Below are 21,968 nucleotides of genomic sequence, written 5' to 3'. Positions count from 1 at the left end.
GGATATCAATGAAGAGCTAATGCTTTTTAAACTTTAATATGCATGCAAATCTCCTGGGTATCTTGTAAAAGAACAGATTCTGAATTAGTAGTTCTGGGGTGGGGTGTGATATTTTGCAAGCCTAACAAGCACCCAAATGAAGCAGAAGCTGGGGTGGCAATATATCAATGATCTCTTCTTCAATTTCAGCTGCATCATAATCACCTAGGGCAGTGGTCGGCAAACTCATTAGTCAACAGAGTCAAATATCAAAAGTACAACGACTGAAATTTCTTTTGAGAGCCAAATTTTTTAAACTTATACTACTTCTAACGTCACTTCTTCAAAATAGACTTGTCCAGGCCGTGGTATTTTGTGGAAAAGCCACACTCAAGGGGCCAAAGAGCCGCATGTGGCTTGCGAGCCATAGTTTGCCGACCACTGACCTAGGGCTTATTAAATCAGAGATTGCTGAGCTCCACCTCTAGGTTTCTGATTCAATAGGCTTTACACGGGGTCAAGAATTTGCATTTCTAACAGGCTTCCTGGTAATGATGTTACTGTATAGCAAGTCCTTGAATAACAATCCTTATGTTATCATGTCTCATCAAAGTTATAGGAATTGAACTCTTTTTCACTTAGCCTATGGTAAAGTTGGTTTCATTATATGTTGTTCTGTTTAGTCACAGAGCCTATGATGTTAAGTGAGAACTCATTGTATGTCCAAGGACCACATTTTGAGAAAAACTAATATACATGTTATGAATGCAAAGACATTCTGGACAAGAGCATGAAATACAATGATTACTACCCATATGGGGTGGGAGAGAAAGGCTGTAAGAAAAACATGGTAGATTCAAATGCAGAGCCTCACAAACATTCTATTTTTTAATTCTTAACCACTGAGACAGAAAAAAAGGGATAGGTATAAAATCCTTTTGTAGCCAAGTTATTTTCTTACCCATCATGATTGTAAGAGGCCAGGACCACACTTGGACTAGAATAGGCATTGCTTGTGACCCAGGTACAGTGGACTGCAAACATCATCAATAGCATCAGCATCAACATGGTGACAATGCTTTTTATATTAGGACCTAGTCCCTCTTCAGTTTTTTCCTGTTCAGTTACATGTTTCCTCACTTTACCTGCCTGAAGATACAAAAAACTGGTTAGACAAATTCATCATTTCACTGATTTCATTGAGACGTTCAAGAAAAGTTGGGAGAATGTTAATCTGTCAATTTAATCCTTTGAGGGAAAAAATGTATAACCATCAGGTATTCTTGTCTGAGTGATAAGTTTTCTAAAAATTAGTTTTCTAAAGATTCTCAAATTAATTGTGAATGAGGTGGTTTCCTGGAACTATACCCAATCCAGGAGCTGGTCACAGACCAAAATATCTCCAGTAAGAAGCTGCTTTCAAACCGAGTATCCTTGTGTTTTATGTATGTACAAAGGAGATAACCAAATGGCCTCATTCTGGCAAGCTTTTCTTACAAAAACCCAAATCCCTCATCCTAAAAACGAAACTGTCCAGCTAAAATCCGAACCATGTAGAACTTTAGTATAAGACAAAAAATGCATTATCAGAATCAATCTTCCAATTTCCAAATCCCAAAACAGACATATTAAAATTAAGATTACATTTTTTAAAAACTACAACAGACAACCACCAAAAAACCAGAACAGAAAACTGAACAGAGGCATAAGTTCTAAATTGCTAGGCTAGTTAGGAAACCACAAAATAAAATATAACCACAAACACAAAAGTAGGTATGTGCTGTATTAAAACAAATCTGTATGAATTATATTGGGCCTATATAGTAAGGCAAGCTTTTCAAAGTTAATACTTATTCTGGAAAGTTTCATTGCTTATTGGTATTTAAAAACCTAGTTAATATTCAAATGAAGTTTAATATGTCATCCAAGACAAGCGCTCTAATTCTTTTCTTTTCTTTTTTTTTCAGGGAAGTGTGGGAACACAGTCCCCCATTACCACAAATTATGCAGTCAAGTTTCCCGCATTTGGGGGAATTGCTGGTGTCAGCACATGCAGAGTACAGTGAATAAGCCTTGCCCTGGGAAAACCACCTTCCTGATCATGGTACCTCCCCTGCCAGGTAAGTATTAGTGCTCTAATTCTTACGAGTCTTTTCCACATTTGCACCAAATATGACCTTGCTCTTTACTTAACCTGACAGGTTAAAAGTAAAAGTAAATTACATGCCCTGGCTGGGTGGCTCGGTTTGTTGGAGCGTCATCCAGTACACAATAAATAAATAAATAAATAAATAAATAAATAAATAAATAAATAAATAAATAAATAATTTTAAGTTTACATTGAACATGGACCTCAAAGATAAGCGTTTGTGCAATGTTTCAATGGGGTTTAATAATGCTCAATGTTATGTAACTTAGTAGAGCACTAGGTTTTTGCTCTCAAAAATAGAGGGATTTTAGATAAAACCTGACCAAAATGAAATGAGAATTCCTACTCTGGTTACATTCTATTTTCTTATTCTTATCTAAAAGACCAAGCAGGATTCAAAGTTTTAGGCAAACAGGAGAGACCAACTGGAAATGTCAGTTTGTCTAAATCCTGTTTAATCACGTTTCTTAATATTAATAGTTCTTACTGTAGTAGAAAAACAAAGCACATAAAATTTTTAAAGGCCTTACTTTAGATTCCCCACCTTATCATACAAATTTCCTGGGTTTCTTTTGTCATCCTCATCACTGCTGTCCTCCACAGGTGGGTTTTCCCTTTTCATGTCGTCCCCCAAATAGTGCTCAAAAACATTAGAGAAGGCAATTGCAGACAGCATACAGACAACGGGAGTCAAAGTCAACATCAGCCGCACCATCACTCCAGCAAAGTAGACAGCGCTGATGGCATACAGAGCAACTGGAAAGACAAGCTCTCTTGTAACACTTCAGAAAAGAAAATGTTCGCAGGAGACTGAACTAAGTATTTCATACCACATTATAAACCAAATCTAAAAACAGACATCTCATAAAAGAGCTAATTATTTTTAAATTGATAATACCAACCAAACTATTTAATAGTCATATTTAGAAATTATAGCTAATGCTAACTAGACACTATATATCAACAATTTAGAGAAATGTATCATGATTTAAATTTAATTATAGTAATTATAGTTATGGGAAATGAGACAAATTCATTGTCAGTATCATCATATATTAGAAAATCCACAGTTGATGGATGAAAACACATTTGAGGAATTACATTATCAGGCAGAGTAAGTTTATAGAATCAAATAAAGTCTGTGAAAAGCTAGTGCCAATATCTGGCATAAAGCTTGTCTAAAGTAAAAATAGGATGAGGAGAATATAATTTATTAGCCCAAGGAGGAACTTGTTACTAGTAAGAGACTTTTTAAAAAATTCGAAAGTATTTTCCAAAAGCCAAAGCCTTCCACATAATGTGCTAACCACCAGGAAGGCTCTACCATTTCAGGCTGAAGGCTATATGAATTCATAAAGTCAATGAGTCATTTGAGCTCCTATTCTCAAGTAAGGTTAATTAAAATTTCATTTCCTCACTAAAAAATTATACCATGTTCATAACTGTATATCTCAATAAATTTTACAAATGTGCACACCTATGTAATTATCACCAATATCAAAATATAGAGCCTCCTCAGAAGGATCTCTCATACCACTTCCCAGTCAATAACTGCTCTCCCCGCTCCTTGCCTATAAAAAAAAAAAAGTAATCCCTATTTGGACTTTTAAAGCATTAATTTTCTTATTCTTGAACTTTATTTTTAAAATTATATAAAATGTTCTTTTTTGTATTGGCTTTTTAGGTTAAACCAGTGGTTGGCAAACCGCGGCTCGCGAGCCACATGCGGCTCTTTGGCCCCTTGAGTGTGGCTCTTCCACAAAATACCATGGCCTAGGCGAGTCTATTTTGAAGAAGTGGTGTTAGAAGAAGTTTAAGTTTAAAAAATTTGGCTCTCAAAAGAAATCTCAATCGTTGAACTGTTGATATTTGGCTCTGTTGACTAATGAGTTTGCCGACCACTGGGTTAAACCATTCTTTTATTAATAGCTGTGTTGTATTCCCTTGTAGGAATACATTGGAATTTCTTTTTCTATTCTGCTGCTAATAACCTTTGGAATGTTTCTAATTAGGGGCTATTATGAATAAAGTTGCATTATTAAACATGTCCTTTGCTGGACATACGCACTTCTCTTGGGATAAGGATTGCTGAGTCATGAGGTGGGCAATATGTTTAAGCTAAATCTTTTTGAATAATGCAATATTAACATGGCCTTTTCCAGAGGGACTGGTCTACATAAACAAGAAGAATGAGTGTCATCCTTTGGTTAGAACTCATGCAAGCGTTATATTTTCCTCCTGATTTCATTCTGGAATAGTACCGTGAGTGTCACTCACGGTCCAAGCCGCATTACTTGTATAAATTCAAGTCCTGGTACTACAGATTATTTTTGTGTATGTTGCCTTTTTTCAGTTTATTAGTTGAAAATTTACACAAATTATCAGTGAAGAGGGTGTTTGCTTAAAGGTGATTCTTATTCCATTACAAAATGTACTTTGCATTGAAATTTCGATGATGGTGGTCACCCCTGCAAACTTCTACTTAATCAGATCTAACTTAGAAAATTAAATCAAGACTATACTGTAAGCAAAGTTATAATTTCCAATTCTTAGCCACAGACTATAATAACCTCCCAGAAAATGTAGTAAATTGAATAAAAATGTTATATATGAGTCCTAAATTAAAGGTTAATAAAATACATATAATATAAATTCACTGGGTTTTTCTTGCTTAAGATTTATGCAAGACTAAGAAATTTATCTTGACTATGCAGTCATGCAAAGAATAAAACTTTAAAGTGAAGTGATGTCAGTAATGAAAATAATTGTTCTAAAGCTAAGTATTTATTAGAAATCTCTTACCAAACACTCTTTCATCGTTGATATTTTTAATGCAGAACCATAGGCCTGCTGGGAAGGTACACACAAGAATATGTAGATCAAAGAAGAAAGACACCCAAGTCGTAGGTTGATGCTCAGACACTGATGCAATAATTGGAATATGTATTTTTGCATACCTGGTATTTAAAAAAGTTAATACTTAATATTAAAATAAAATCCTTTTTGATGGAAAAATTTTCTTTGACTGTAGATATGATTTCTATCTTCTATCTCTTCTCCCTCATAAGTATAGTCCAACATAACCTGTTGTATTAGATATAAATCTGGTCCACATTGATAAAACAAACTAATATGTCATCCCTAAAATTAGAAGAATTATCTAAGGCTAGTTATATTATAAAAGTGTTGGCTCTGACTTTTAATACAAAAATTTTTGCTCAAACAGGAATTTGTTCTGCATTTTAACTTAGCACCTCCTACATCTCACTACATTTTAGACTTACTATTACTAGCAGAAATAAGACATCATATTGCCACAATACTTTTCTTAGCAAGGCAATGAGAGAAATAGAAAGGACAGGACAAATTATTTCTGAAATGCCCTGAGATTCCAAAGTAGTCCATTAAAGTTTAGAAAGTAAGAATAAATATTACTGACAAAAGTTGATCTAATTACTAGAGATTTTCCTCAAACTCTTTGGTGTCCATTGGCTGATCTCTTCAATTATGTGTCCAAATGTTAGTTTCAGTCATTAGTATACTGTATATTTGCTTATGCCCTTTAATTAGACCTTCGGTATCACAGCAATGGGAAGGCCCATTCAATAAACTGTGGTAGGTTTTTTATCGGGCCATTTAGGGAGTAACAAAGAAGATAGAACAGTGGGAACAGAGAAGACAGGTAAATTATAATCAAAAGATATTTTCTCATCCTTAGGAAAACAAAAACATCTTACTGAACTAGTTGTCTAATTTAAAATTAATTTTTAAACTATTTCATTTTATAATAGCACTCTTAAAAGCACACAAATATTCTGCAGTATATGTAATAAAATATCAAGAAACTTAGTAGTATGGCATTAAAAAACATTAAAATTTTTTCTTCACATCTACAGTATATGAGCCTTAAAGATTAAAAAGTAAATACTAATAGATGGAAACTTTGAATACATTGGTAAAAATAAAAATCAATCATTAAAATTGCACAAATGTTACCTGAAATGTTTTGACAAAACTAAAATAAGGAGTTGTCCATGCAGAATCGAAATATGTCATGCATATCATAGTGCATTCCAAGCAGGTATTATAACAAAGAAAAAATACAAGGGATTCAAATCAACAGTTACTAAACTAGTATATGTTAGATATTTTTAAAATGTTACCCAAGATAATGGTAATGCTGACAATATAAGAACAGAGGGGGGAAAATGGCATTTTAATGACGGCAAATAACTTATATGCACTTACCCAGTGTCCCACAAGGAATAAAACCTGCCACTCCATGGTGCAATGTAACCTTAAAAGGAAAAATGTAGAGGCAATTAATCTGCCTTTTTAAATTGTTTTTGTTTGTTTTATATTTACTGATTATTATGGCTTAATTTAACCTAGTAGTTAAATTTTTCAGTTTTAATTTGTAGGTGACAACATATTTCACAGGGCTGGCAATCAGATAAAATGTTAATGTGATCAAAGAAAAACAAATATCCGTGGAGATTACATTTCCAGAGAAACACAACAAGTGGCTAGATAAAATTGTAGGAAGTTTTCCAATTCTCCCATACACTTCAAGTTGACTAGTAAAACAAAGCTAAGATAGTAAGAAAGCACTGGATAATATTTAAAAAGGGGGGTGGATAGTGGTGTCTAAATTATCTAATATAATATGCCCAATTTAGACGAATTATGAAAATGATTTTAATCATTCATGCCTTTTTCTCTGGTCAATTCTTCATGATTTTTATGAGCTAGGCTGATACATTAATTTAACAGATGGAATACCTTTAGAAAGAATTTGACTTGTTCTAGGAACTAGTGAAGTTAGGTTCACAAAGTAACTTAGAATCCAGAAGCAGACTGAAACTAATAAGCAGACTATTTAAAAGTAGGACAGAGAACATATGCACACAACAAGAGGGCAAGCATGCAGTAGGTTAACATTGGAAGCTTTGAATTTTATACAATTTGGGCCTACTCATCTATCAAGAGGATGCTTGAAAGTAGACTTATCAGATCTTGAAGTAGCAAAATTAAGATATTGCTAAAACAATCACAATTTGTAGTGCTATGCAGATTTTAAAAACTTTGACTATTTTTATATTGTTTATTCAGAACGCAACCATAATATTTGACCCTCTAGGATAAACGGAATATGTACAAAATTTGTAAGTAATTACTTTTTACAATAAATTAGAGACAAGATTCACATCCTACAGATGATGACACCTACCTGTATAAGTCAAATAGATGACACTAAGGAACACAGCACCTGCAGCTACTGATACACCCAAAAAGAAAAGGGTCTGGAACTCTTGTTTTGTTAACCGATCTCTCAGATACTGCAAGAAAGCATAAGCTTGCAGCAGTGCAAACACGCCTAAAGAAAAAGGTCATATAAGAGATTCTTAAAACACCCGGTACCATTCATAACAAAGACTAGCCATTTCATCTAACCAACATTTTCTTTGTCAAATGACAACCAAATAATACACCCCCAAAATTCTGCTACACATTTTTTAAAAAAGATCAGACTCCCTATACATGGACCAAGAAAGAAAAATCCCATTTCAACAACTAGAGCCTATTTTAGCACATTAAATTTCCTCCTTTTGTCCCATATTTTAGTGACATGTTTTCTAGGGGGGAAAAATAGAAATGTCATTTTTAAAAAATCCTAAGATTTACTGAAGGAAGAAATTACTTGGATCGGGTAAATCCTGATATGATGATATATAGTTATCATTTATAGCTGAGTGATTGTATGTGACCTTAATTACACACTTGTATAAGATTCTAAATTAGTATATATTAAAGTGAGTACTAAGATAAAATTAAAGCAGTAACAGTGAAAAGTATTTATTGCCAAAATGTGCAAAACAATACAAACCACCAGGTGTAAAACAAAACAAAGACACATGAGAACCCTAACCCTTCTGGGACATTATTTTTCTTTTAAAAAATTTATTCATAGGGGTTATTTTTTAAAGTTAATTTTAGAATGATTAAATATGTACTATCACTGATTTAGATTTTAAGAAATATAATAATGCATATACATAGAGTCAGTTGATTGTGTATCTACACAGACATTGCTATACATGATTGTATGCAACACTGATTTTTTTTTTTTCAAATTACTACTTGGTAATTTTATAACATCACATTATAAATGTAAGTAAAACCATTTCACAGATTTGAAAGTGCTATATAATAGTAAGTTGTGGGTTCTTAACTTTTTGGATTTGTTCGCCCCCCCGCCCAAATTCTCACGGAGAATGTGATGATAAAAGTTATGGAACATTACCTCAGAAAGTTAAATATACTGAATTTATAAAATGTTACAAGTAAAATAAATACCACAGCCTTCATATGGGCCTTTGACCATGGACCTCTCGTTGAGAAGCTCTGATAAAGTTTTATTCACAGATCCTCCATTTTTGTTAATTGTGACCCAGGTTAATAATGGCAAAGAACTCTGCTTATGTGGAGGAGAATTATATGACTTTTTAATCAATATAAAAGCCATTAATTCCAGTTAGTAGATACAGATGAAATACTTTAGTAAGAGGTAATGAACATAAAAATGAAAAGTTCCATCTAAATTTCCTGAAATGGAAACTCTGGTACAATAACTCAGTGTACAAATACTGCTTAATATTAGTTTATATAAAGCAAATATTATTTAGTGCTTGCATATAGCATCAATTGTGCAAAAAAAAGATGTTTTGCCTTTTCAAAACAGCAATGAGAGGGAAGATAGACACTTTTGGGAACACAATAGCAGAATGTTTCAATAAAACTATGATATTTTCATTTTACAGTGATGTTTTAGAACCAATATGATTAAAATTAAAAACAAAAAGAAAAACCACTTTATCCTCTTGAAGGTCGGCTAGCCACACATTCATACATTCTTTAGAAGAAGGAAAATAAGTATTTTCTCATACCTGCAGCTGCCATGTGTTCACTTGTTCTGATTGGCTGGAATCCCACAAAGGGTATCTGCATGGATAATATTAAACCCACAATGTAGAAAGTGCTATATGCTAAAAAGACAAAATTGGAAACAAGATAATTTACCAGTATCATAAGCACTTAAAACATAAATGGATAAATAACTCATTTCCTTTTAGCAAAGTTTTAACTGAACTTATTTTAAGAACAGAATCTTGAAGTGACTTCTAACTGATGGTTAATCATACATAATAAATCATGAAAATTCTTTCTGCCATTTAAAAAATTATTGTTTTAAGGACTTTATTTCTGCAAACTATAATTTAGAACAGGTTAGGAGATAACTGGTGCTGCTTTCTTCTCCCCCAAATGGAATAAAACTTTTTTCAATCTATCATTAATAATCATTGACACAACCCAAGAAGCTACATAATATATGAAACATTCCTATTGCCATTAACCCAAAGTATGCATGACCTAGTGAATACTTATCATCATCATCATATATAAGTAGTTGCCATTATCTCAAAAGCTCAAGTATTTCACAACTTTAAAAAAAATCCTCACCGAAGAATATGTTTGTATTAATTTTTAGAGAGAAATATGGATGTGAAAGAGATGTATCAGTTGCCTCCCGTATACACTCCAACCAGAGATGGAACCTGCAACCCAGGTATCAAACCTGACTGGGAATCAAACCCACTACCTTTTGGTTTATGGGAGGTCACTCCAACCAACCGAGACCCACCTGGCCAGGGATCATGCCTTTTTTATAGTCTCCTACTACTCTTTGTACAGTACTTAAAAGTAAAAGAAAAAAAGTCTGTCCACCAAGTTTTCTGTAATTAAAGAAGAAAAGGGCTTTGTACATAGAAAGTCCAGCCATACAACAGACTAGTAACTGAATTAGGGTCTAATAAAGGAAATTTATTTGCTTTTGGCATTGAGTATATTTAATATTCTTGGCTTATATCAACCTAAAAGTATAGAAAAATTTGGGAGGGGATACAATTTGTGTAATAGACTTGTTTTGCATTTAGGTGTTCACAGACCACTTTTAGATAAGTTGATTACAGAGAAAGTTACTATTTGAAATCACTGCAATAAAATATTTAGAAATGAAAATGAAACCCATCTGAATTAAGTTAATGTGAAATTTATTCCATTTATAAAGCTTATGTCATTTTACGAAGTACAGTCAATATTTAGTTGTTGGCAAATACAGTACTCTATTAGGAAAAAACACCTGGGGTATATGTAGGAAGAGAACTGTTATAGCACACATACCAGTATGCTATACATGTATAGCACAGCATATAGCACATACTTCCCTTCACCCAACTTACTTAAGAAAGTTTATCTGCTTAAAAAAACCCCATCTATAGAAAGTAAATTATGGGCTCATGATTCAAATGTCAAGTTGCCTCCCAAGCTGTCTGTTAAGAGATGACTGTAGTGTTAGGAAAAGGATAAAAAGTTCAAGTAAATTTAATAGAAAGGACCAATGTATATGAATAAAGTTTCCGATGATCTCAAGCTAATGGGGAACTGGTTGTCTAGGAGACTGTAGAAGTAATCCACCCAATAATATACTTTTCAGATATATTCATGTTGGAATGGAATTATCCTCAATGAAGTACTTGAACACAAATGCAATAAAAGTGAAGTAACTAAAAATTTCAAGATTTGAACTCTCAGCCTATTTGATGAGTTTTCTAATATCAATGTTTCATTTACAAATTAGTCTTTTATAGATGTCCTGACAGAGAGTCAGAGGCAGAATAAGGAAGAAAAGAAAAAAATTAAATTAGCGCAAGGCCATTATTTGATTTTGAACTACTTAACAACAGAAGTTTCAATTTCCTCACTACAAAATGAGGGGTTTGAACAAGAAAATCTGTTGATTCCCCCTAACAATAACCTACGATTCCATGATCAACAGGCCTTTTAAACACCTAGATCTGGGAAATCAAACCCTAGACAAAAATATTGAACACACAAAATCACAACTAGAAAAGCTAGGCTTGAAAAACCTTATGGCATTTATGTTTTAATTATACTTAAGCCCACTTACATCCAAACACCACAATCACCTCTGAGGCTTGATTTCTCTTTTCTATAAACATAAATGAGCACTAAATATTATAACTGTCATAAAATTTGGATTAAATATGATAAATGGCACATATTGAATAAAAAAGAAAAACTTTTTAAAAAGTTGAGGTGAAATACATATATAATCATTTTAAAGTGATCAATTCAAGTGCATTTAATACATCCTCAATATTGTGCAACTACCACCTCTCTGTAGTTCCGAAACATTTCATCACCCCAAAAAGAAAACCTCATACTCATTAGGCAGTTGCTCCTCATTCTCCCCAGCCCAGGCCAGCCCAAGGCTTGTTCTTAATTGCAAAAGTAATGCTTTTTGTTATTGTTGTTTAAAATGTGAAAGCCTCTAGTCCATTTACTTCCCTCTAAGTCACATTTTCCAGAAATAATCACTAAAAGGTATGGTGGGCACACAAACACATTCATATTATCTCTCTTCAAATGGAAGTATACTGTGCTTGGCAGTGTAAAAATTTCAGCAATCACTTGCTTAGAAACTACTGATGAAGTTTCCTCAAGGATTTGCTCAAGTTTATTTCCAGGCATATTAAAAAAGAAAAGAATAAGCCTGGTAACATTCTCAATTAGTGGTTTTACCCAACGCTGCAGACATTTATTGTTATTACTAAGGAAGAAAACACTTCATGCAGAGCAGATGAACTAGGGTTCAAGTTAATTCTAAGAGTGATGGAGATGAGTTCAAGAAAAAGAATTCAATGTCTGCAAACAAAAACATGTTTTTACCTAGGCTTTGTACAATAGCATTTAACAGTGGTTTAAAAATTACCTCTATAATTTATTCAAATATTAACCTTACGTCCATTATGGTCAAGACTGTCTAAAATGACAAAATCCTTTTAAGAGCAATCCCATCCTCTAAGAGATATCTAATTGAGAAAATCAGATGTACACAAATAATCACATACAGTGAAGGAAGTACACGTGAGATTGGTGAAAAAAACCTGGCCTATAAAAACTAGAATGAAGGCGATATCACATCTTCAGCAACATCAATACCATTTCTGCCACTGTTTTCAGAAGACCTCAACAACACAATCCATAGCAATAGCAATCACCCCCCCCCCAATTTGTCCTACAAATTCTATAGGAAACTTAACCAAGCTACTATCCACATATATTATAACTTTCTATCTACCCATGTTAACTGACTTTTCTTACCCTTTAAACCAGAAGAATAAAGTTTCCCATCAAAGCAGTGAGTTCTATGGAAATGTACAACACCAGTAATGTTGTAAATCACTTATTACATCATGAAAATGTTACCACACTGCCATCCTGTGGAAGCACTTGCATTCACGACTAAAGATCATACTTCTAATGTGTTAGAGGAATTCCAGAAAAAATTACCGTTAAAAAGTTATATACAAAGTCCCATCATTATTTTTAACAACAAAACAAACAAACAAAACCCCAAAACCCTCTTTGATTTGGGACAAATAATAATCTTCTAAACAGAGCCAAAATATCTTTTGCTCTTAAAGTACTCTTTTTTAATACAAGGGTAGGGGTTGGTCCAGATTGATACAGAACAAAATAAACCATTGCCCTTGACTTACACAACTGAGTTGTTCTATAAGATAAAAGGCAATGAAAGGCCTAATTCAAGTTCCTTTGAAATTTTAAGTTTTCAAGAAGCTCCTGATGTTCCCCAAACTAACATGTATCTTCTCTGTGACAAAGCATTACAGCTTGTGATGGCTAATACAGCCGTTCCTTCTGGCTGTTCCTGAATTACATCCTTTTACAATAAATCAGTAATCTAATAAGTAAAGTATTTCTCCGAGTTGTGAGTCATTCTAACAAATTAATCAAAACCAAGGAGGGGGCTGTGGGAATCTTTAGTTTACATCCATTTTGTCGAAGTTCTGAACTTGAGATTGGCTTCGGAAGGTGAGGCAGTTCTATGGGGCTGAGCTCTTAAACCGTGGCATCTGATGATATCTATGGGTAGATGGTGTCAGAATTGAGCTGAATGGTATGACACCCAGCTAGTGTCAGAGAATTGTTTATAACACAAAACACTATTTAAGTGTTTGCCTCTGTTGATGATAAAGTTATGAAGGAATAGCCAAACAAGACAGAAAGAGTTCCAGAGGCTGAAAGAGGTAAAGACTGGGGAGATAAAATCTCTAGTGAACCAATTTGCTTGAATTTCCTCAAAAATAATATCGTAGAATTAGACAAACTAAATTCTAGCACTTCCCGCTTTTATATCCTAGAATTTTTACATGCAATTTTTAAAGTTTGTTGTTGTGTAAGTTAATCTAGCATTAAATATGTTTTGCTTATAGATTCCTAAAGTTTATGGCTTTACTTTCAATTCACTCAATACTAGGATTTTCTTTATTCACAAGCTATATAATCTTAGAATAATTTGTGCAAAATTAACACTTTACTCTTTCAATGATGATTCCTAGCAAATGTTACCATAAAAATATCTTTTAGGTATAATATGAAAAGTGATTTTTAAAAAATATCTTTTATTTGATTTCAGAGGGGAGGAGAGAGAGGGAGAGAAAAATCTATGATAAGAGAGAATATTTGATTGCCTGCCTCCTGCACAACCCCCACTGGGGATCAATCCCACAACCTAGGCATGCACCCTGACTGGGAATCGAACCGTGACCTCCGGGGTCATAGGTAGACGCTCAACCACTGAGCTACCACAGCTGGGCTAAAAAGTGATTTTTTTTACTCTCCTTACTCAAATTAACTGACTAGAAAAAACATGGACAATAACAAACTGCTTCAGTAACATTTAAAAACCATTTATCAATACAAGAAACGAATTTCTTCCTTCTTAAATTATCATTCTAATTTAGTTAATGAGACACATAAACCATAAGAAGAAAACTTCATATTTCGATAAATGAAAAAGCAGGTCTAAGTCATTCTGAATTTAATACATGCTCATTGTAGAAAATTTAGAAAGTAGAGAAAAATATGAAGAAAATCACTAGTAATCCTTGCTATGTTTTTTGTTAACATTTTTCTATATCATTATATACTAAAACAGATTGTATTTAATGGCACCATAATACTTTATGATATGACAACACTACATTTTAAGTGTAATTTATAAATTATAATTTTCCTATTGGACATTTAAGCTATTTTCACAATTATACATAACGCCACAGTGAACATCCTAAATGACTTAATATCTTTAATAATATATTCTTACAACATAAAGTGTGATAAACCTTTATCAAATTAGAAAGGTTAAAATCATTTTACATTCCATCAGTGTTATGTGATACCTGTAAAACCAGTCTTTCTATAAATGCAAAATAAGGCCTGGGTATTCTTCCTTTGCGTGAAAACATCAAAATCCTATTTGTAACGTAATTTTGTAAAATTTATTTCCCAATTCAACAAGTCCAAACTATATCTTCACAAAATAATTTAACTTTATAATCACACCCCAATTTCATTAAGTAGATAGGCTTCTTACCGCCTTATATCTCAGCTTTCTTTACACCTTGGCTTCCCACTCCTACCATACACATCCACATTACCGCCCATGCTCCTCCTTTTCCACATGAACAAATTCACAGTTTTCCTTGGCTTAATAACTGAGTCTAAAGACATGCAAAAAAATTTACTCCAAGGGAAACTATGTTTTTTCTGTAATTATTTCAAATAATTCATTTTTACTTCACTTAATTTGATACTTAGAACCCAATCAAACTTTTGGTTAATATGATTATTAGTTTGCCATCTAGCAATCCTTTTTTATCTAAATATTTCTGCTCATGAGGAGGAATAACTACAGACCAAGGATGTTGTGTGTTAAAAATCAGAGGACAGCCCTAGCCGGTTTGGCTCGGTGGATAGAGCGTCAGCCTGCGGACTGAAGGGTCCCAGGTTCGATTCTGGTCAAGGGCATGTACCTTGGTTGCGGGCACATCCCCAGTGGGGGATGTGCAGGAGGCAGCTGATCGATGCTTCTCTCATCGATGTTTCTAACTCTCTCTCTCCCTTCCTCTCTGTAAAAAATTAATAAAATATATTTTTTTAAAAAAATCAGAGGACAAACTATATACAAACACTTGGTAATGCTTCCTTATTTTTCAGGACCATTAAGTTAGGTTAAATTTAACTGAAATCCTGATATATTCAGGATGAAGGAAGAGAAACATTTGTTCTGTGCCATCATTTTCTACCCATTTAAAAGTAAACTCTATGAAAGAGCATAAAAACAACCTAAAATATTCTTATTTACATGAGTGGAGTAAGAGAGAGAAGAAAGGAGGAGGTTGGGGTAGAGAATTTGAACACTATGAAATTATCTGAGACATTTACTAATCTAATTTTATACACATATCTAACCTAACATCCCTAAACCATTTTCTCTTCCCTCTGAAAAGAAAAACTCTAAAGAGCCAGTATTAACACCATGCTTTTCTAACCCACCAAATAAAGGTTTCGTCTCAATTCTCATGCTACTACATCTTAGTCTAACACTCCAGGGGAGCTGAACACTGCTCAAGTTTTAAACTTTTATTATGTAGACCTTCCATTTGACCTCTTCAACAACGTTCCTTATTTGGCTACCTTTGACTTTCCCTTTGGCTCTTCTCCTCTTCCTAATTCATTGATACACAAAAGTGTATCTCTCAATCTTCTCTCCACTGTATTCCCCCTATAATTTTCAGGACCCCCAAATTTCTTAATTAAACATACCCTAACCTTAACCCTCCCTATAACCAACCATTTAACCTAAAAACTTTTTTTCCTTCTGTAGTTCTAAAAAGAAAGCTGAAAAGTACAGTTTAATCTACAATTCTCCTTTCTAGATCCCAATAACTAGTTATGATATTTTCAGGGTAGAGAGACCTAATAGGTTGATGTATTTCAACTGTAGGTATTTATTTATATACTAGGCACATGGTTATAGTGATTTTTAGCATTATGGGCTGTGGAGACAAAAATCTAAGTTCCATTACTAGCTACAAAATCTTCAGGAAATTATGGTGTCTTGTTTCCTCGTCTGTAAAACGAAGATAGTAACAATGCCTACCCACACAGTGTGTTTATGAAGATTAATGAGTTAAATTCATGTAAAGAACTCAGGACAGTTGTGATGAGTAATAAGAACTAAATATCTAGTAATTATGCCAGTGGTGACTGTTATAAGGTACACTGAAATGGCTATAAATATACTAAAATTTTTTATAATTGATATAATGCTCAGTAAATTTTACCCTTTTAAAATATACCATTTGTTTTATTATATTCACAAAGTTGTATACTATCATCACTACCTATTTCCAGAACATGTCCTCATCCCATAAACAAATACCATACCCATTCAGTCATTCCTCCACTCCCTAAGCCCCTGGCAACCACTAAATCTACTTTCTCTCTCTGGATCTGCCTATTCTGGACCTAGTAGTGGAATCGCTGGATCATATAACTCTGTGATTAACTTTTGGGGAACTGCCAAACTACTATGATTTTTAATCATGCTAATGAGCTTTTATATCTTTGTTACTGTTTTCCAAAAATATTATTATAATGAAATTGCATTATTTTACTGAGATATTGGTATTTGATCACAACTTCTCTCTGATTAATTCAACCCATAGAAATTTTCTGTCTCTATTACAGAAAATGAACTCTAAGACTTGAGACACCATTGATCACTAAGCATCTAATTCAAGAATGTTTTAAAAACTGTAGACTAAATAAAGATAGCTATGGTCTGAATGTTTGTGCTCCACCCCCAATTCATATATTGAAAACCTAATGCCCAAGGTTTTCAATATATGAAGGCATTAGAAGGTGGGAGATGATAATGGCAGGAAGGCTCCAGGGATTAGTGCCCTTTTGATAGAGGCCACAAGAGAGTTAGCACATCCCTTTCACCATGTGAGGGCAAAGCAATGACCATTCTGGTGCCTCAATCTTGGACCCTCCAGACAGATTGTGAAAAGTAAATTCTTGTTGTTTACAAGCTACCTAGTCTGTGGTATTTTTTATGGCAGCCCAAATGAACTAAGTCTATTGAATATTATATAGAAAGGGCTTTTAAAAGTTTAAACTGTTTACTTAGAGGATGCTCCATCTTTTCTAGTAAGCTGGATTTGAATAATATGTATATGTGGATGATTTTCATGACAGAAATGCTCATTCCCCCAATTTTAAAAAAAATTAATGACAAATATTAAATCTAGACTAATTTCTATAAAACTCATCAAGAAGTTGGTAACAACACACTTAGGTAAAATGCTTAACCCTCATTATAAGTACAAAAAGCGAAATGAATATAAAATTATTTTTACTTTCTCATTGCTAATATTGGCCTAAGAAAAAGTCTGTGCAATGAAAATAATGTATATGAAACACCTCTTAAAAGCAGAAAGATTTCAAAAGTCAAATCACTTACCTATGTAGACTCTTTTGCTGTATCTCTGCATCAGTAATAACACAAATACATGCAGTGGAATAAGGTTGATAATAAACACATAACCACCCCAAGCAGAAACCTATGGGTAAATAAGTTAAATGATTTGTTTGCTTTTTTTAAATAGGTAAGTTTTGTCATGATAATCAAAGCATACAGTAAACAAATATATTTAGCAATTTTCAGAGATGCTTAAAAATTGATTTATATAACTACAAATAACTTATTTCTCCTTACTTTTATTGATAATAATTAAATAACACAATACTTTATAAATCCAAAATGCTTTCCAAATTCACTTGAGAAATGGTCAAATTAAATTTAACGAGAATGTTGAGAACATTATAACTTGTGAATTGAAAGTAAAAGGATTGTCACGAAATAAGGACTTTCAGGATATAGATCATAAACATTTAAAAGAAAAAAGCCTATTTACTTCCCCCATTTTTGCATGATAAATATATTAAGAAACTTTACTGAGAATATAAATAAGACTATTAGCAGCAGTCAACAACTCAACTAAAGGGAATACTCAAATGATCTGGATATACTTGTAATCCTCAAAATAAAGGTGTTGCCTAGGGTATAAATTATTTCCTATACAAATCAAGATACCACTTTAATGTTTGGCCGGCATCACAAAATTAGAATAATTCTATTTAATCAAAATAACTGAGTATGTTCTAGTGTAAATTTATAAAGATCCTAAAGATAATGTTTATTCTCAACCAATAGAATTAATTTTTTAAGTACATTCAATAATAGGAAATAGGGTCTTATCAAGATAAAAGTTTTTGGATGTGCTCTAATAGTAGTAATTAAAAGTTTGAAAAAGCCATGTATAGCAATGGCTTATAGTCTTAAGACTATATGTTAACATATATTTTAACAATGCTGCTCTTGTCTACAATATTTCAGAACCCCTTATAAGGAACTGTCTTCAGTTTATTGTTTCAGTCACATGCTATCTTTTTTTTTTCCCCAGCAAAAAGAATGTTACTCTGAGCACCTAACTGAAGGATTCCTGATTATTTCCAAAATTTAAGTCTTAACTTGAAAGAGGTTTACTATTACTGAGTATAATTACATAGAATGTGTCCCAGGCTTTAACCACTTTAAAAGGGGTACAGATAATTTGGATGCAAAAATCCTGACATTTGTTTAAAAACAAAACAAAAAAAGGTACCTAACTTTATCATTAATTTTCAGGCATAAAACTGCTAAACAGGTTGTGCTGTGAAAAAGAAAGACAGGAGAATGAAAAGGTAATACTGAACCCCAATCTTAAGTAATCTATTGAAAAAAATATGTAGTTTACAGGTTAACCTAGAGCAGTGGTCAGCAAACTCATTAGCCAACAGAGCCAAATATCAATAATAGTACAACGACTGAAATTTCTTTTGAGAGCCAAATTTTTTAAAAACTTCTTCTAACGCCTCTTCTTCAAAATAGACTCGCCCAGGCGGTGGTATTTTGTGGAAGAGCCACACTCAAGGGGCCAAAAGAGCCGCATGTGGCTTGCGAGCCGCAGTTTGCCGACCACTGACCTAGAGGATGTTACCATTATTTAGGTTGAGTTGTATATTTAAAAAGAAAGATTTTTGTTTCATTCGCTGCAAATATTGTATTTGAAAGGTTGAGTATTAGCCCTCCCCACTAAATCAAAAGTCCATATGGGCCCTGGGGATAGGGGTAAAGGAAGAGAATGGGAGTAATGAAAGAGTATACATTAAACAAAATTAAGATCCTAAAGATTTCAGGAGAAACAAAGTGGAGAACTAGCCCTTGATGAAACGAAAATGAAGAGGAGGAACTGGTCTAACTTCTAAAAAGATTTGTTAGAACTCATGTAGTTTCAAATATAGTATCTTACCATATAGAAATACGATAAGCAGCAGCACACTGTCCAAAAAACAGAACCAGTTTTTACAGATTTCACCTAAAAACAAACCAAAAAAGTGATGTAATAAATGTTAATCAATGCTCCTGCTGAATAAAAAAATGTTTAGTAAACATGTATTACAAAAAGCCAAAGTTATTTTTAAAATGTACTAAGGTTATTCAGATCCACTTAATATATGCATTTACAACATTCGGCAACAGTCAGACATTTTAAAAATAGCTTTGATTTTATTTCTAGCTATTAAGTTTTCAGTTAAAAAAATCATCTTAAAGGAACAAATTATATATTTCCATTTGTTACATTTTTATATTAAAATTATTAATATCAAATTGAGATTTTAACTAAAGAATAAAATTACTCAGTAAATCTTCATTTCCATATTGTTGATTTGCTTAACCTTAATATGTAACTTCACATTTGAATGTGATTATCTCAAGTATAATTCTAATTATGAGCAACCATTTTGGAAAACTTTTCATTATCTAGAAATCTTCAAATACTATAACGATTATCTTCAAGAAACTATTATATTTCTAAAATAGTTTCTAAACAGCCTAATAATATAACAGTAAAATTCTTAATTACTCTGAACTGGGAAGACAACTTGCAGTAAACAAAGGCTCAAAATGTTGACCAATTTCTACCTAGTGACTTAAAAATTAATCAAAGAAATAATTCCCAGATGAGTTCATATATTCATCTGAAAAAGCAAAATATATTAGCAACTTCAGAAAAGCAATTTTATTTATTTTTGCCATACCCTCACTCTTCTTTGCTTTTTATTTTTTTAATCTTTATTGTTGAAAGTATTACATATGTCCCCCTTATTCCACCATTGATCTCTTCTAGCAACCACTCCCCACCCCAGGCCTTCACCACCCTACTGTCTGTGTCCATGGGTTATGCATATATGCATACAAGTTCTTTGGTTGATCCCACCTACCCTCCCCCGCCTTCCCTCTGAGATTCCACAGTCTATTCCATGCTTTTATGTCTCTGGATCTGTTTTGTAAGCAGAAAACTAATTTTAAATTTCAGAAACACAAGGCTCTAAATACTCATGCCAAGAGCAAGTGTCATTTTTTAAGATGAATCATGTGAATGTTGTAAAGAAACTAAGTCCCATTATAAGCAATTCTGTATTAAAAGATTCATTGCCATGCCTGATAAGTTTAATTTTAACATTTTTCTATAGAGCTCATTTAAAGGAATTCTTTACTTTTAAAATGGGCCTCTACTATGCTACTACATTAAAGCAAAGAACAGGTAACATTCAATCAGTAGAGCCTCCCATCCATGGTTTTGCTTTCTAAGGTTTCAATTACCTGAAGTCAACCACAGTATAAAAATATTAAATGGGAAATTCCAGAAATAAACAATTCATAAGTTTTAAATTTAGTGTCATCCAGAATTGTGATGAAATCTTGTGCTGTCCCCCTTCATCCTACCTAGATATGAATCATCCCTTTGTCCAGTGTCTCTACAACTGTATGCTACCTGCTCATTAGTCACTTAGAGTCATCTTGGTTATCAGATCAACTATCTCTGTATTGCAGTGCTTATGTTCATGTAACCCTTATTTTACTTAAAAATGACCTCAAAGCACAAGTGTAGTGATGCTGGCAATTCTTATATGCCAAAGAAAAGCTGTGGAATGCTTTCATTAAGGGAAAAGGTAGAAGTCCTTGATTCAATAAAGGGGAAAAAAAAAATAAGCTGAGGCTGCTAAAATTTACAGTAAGAATAAATATTCTATCATGAAATTGTGAAGGAAAAAGAAATTCATTCTTGTTTTGCTGTTGTACCTCAAACTACAAAATTCACAGCCACAGTAAGTAAGTGCTCAGTTAAGATAGTAAAGGCTATAAATTTATATGTGGAAAATTTTTGGAGACTTTTCAAAAATTAAATCTTTGAGAGACCACATTCACATATCTTTTATTACAATATATTGTTATAATTGTTCTATTTTATCATTGCTGTTGTTAATCTATTACTATGCCTAATTTATGAACCAAACTTTATCATAGATATGTAGGTATAGTAAAAAGCATAGTAAATACAGGGTTTGCTACCACCCACCATTTCAAGCATCCACTGGGAGTCTTAATATATGTCCCCTGTGGGTAAGGGGGGCGACTACTGTCATCAACACAGTATGGTATTGGTGAAAGAACAAAGATCAATGAAACAGAACAGAGAGCCAACAAGAAGACCCACACAAACAGTCAACTGACCTTTGACAAAGGTGCAAGGGCAATTCAATAAAGAAAGGATAGTCTTTTCAACAAAATGGTGCTAGAACAACTAGACACGTCCATGCAAAGAAGTGAATCTGAACACAGACCTCATTATACTCCACAAAAATTAAAGCAAAATGGATCACAGACCTCAAAACTATAACACTTGTAGAAAACAACATAGGAGAAAATCTGGGTATC

General features: G+C 33.1%; 1 protein-coding gene across 1 annotated transcript in view; it reads right to left on the bottom strand.

Annotated features, from left to right (window-relative positions):
* Positions 1-21,968, bottom strand: part of STT3B (STT3 oligosaccharyltransferase complex catalytic subunit B) — a 74,255-nt gene that overhangs the window by 12,099 nt on the left and 40,188 nt on the right. Inside the window, exons 4-11 of the mRNA XM_080674691.1 lie at positions 19,498-19,563; positions 17,607-17,706; positions 9,076-9,174; positions 7,359-7,505; positions 6,377-6,425; positions 4,931-5,085; positions 2,673-2,884; positions 941-1,128 (exon numbers count right to left, since the gene is read on the bottom strand). Of these exons, the coding sequence (XP_080530817.1) occupies positions 941-1,128; positions 2,673-2,884; positions 4,931-5,085; positions 6,377-6,425; positions 7,359-7,505; positions 9,076-9,174; positions 17,607-17,706; positions 19,498-19,563 (1,016 nt within the window). The remainder of the gene's footprint in view (positions 1-940; positions 1,129-2,672; positions 2,885-4,930; positions 5,086-6,376; positions 6,426-7,358; positions 7,506-9,075; positions 9,175-17,606; positions 17,707-19,497; positions 19,564-21,968) is intronic.

This window comes from Plecotus auritus (assembly GCF_963455305.1).
Source record: "Plecotus auritus genome assembly, chromosome: 6".
NCBI classification, from domain to species: Eukaryota; Metazoa; Chordata; class Mammalia; order Chiroptera; family Vespertilionidae; genus Plecotus; species Plecotus auritus.
This window is presented reverse-complemented; position numbering and strand designations above follow the sequence as displayed.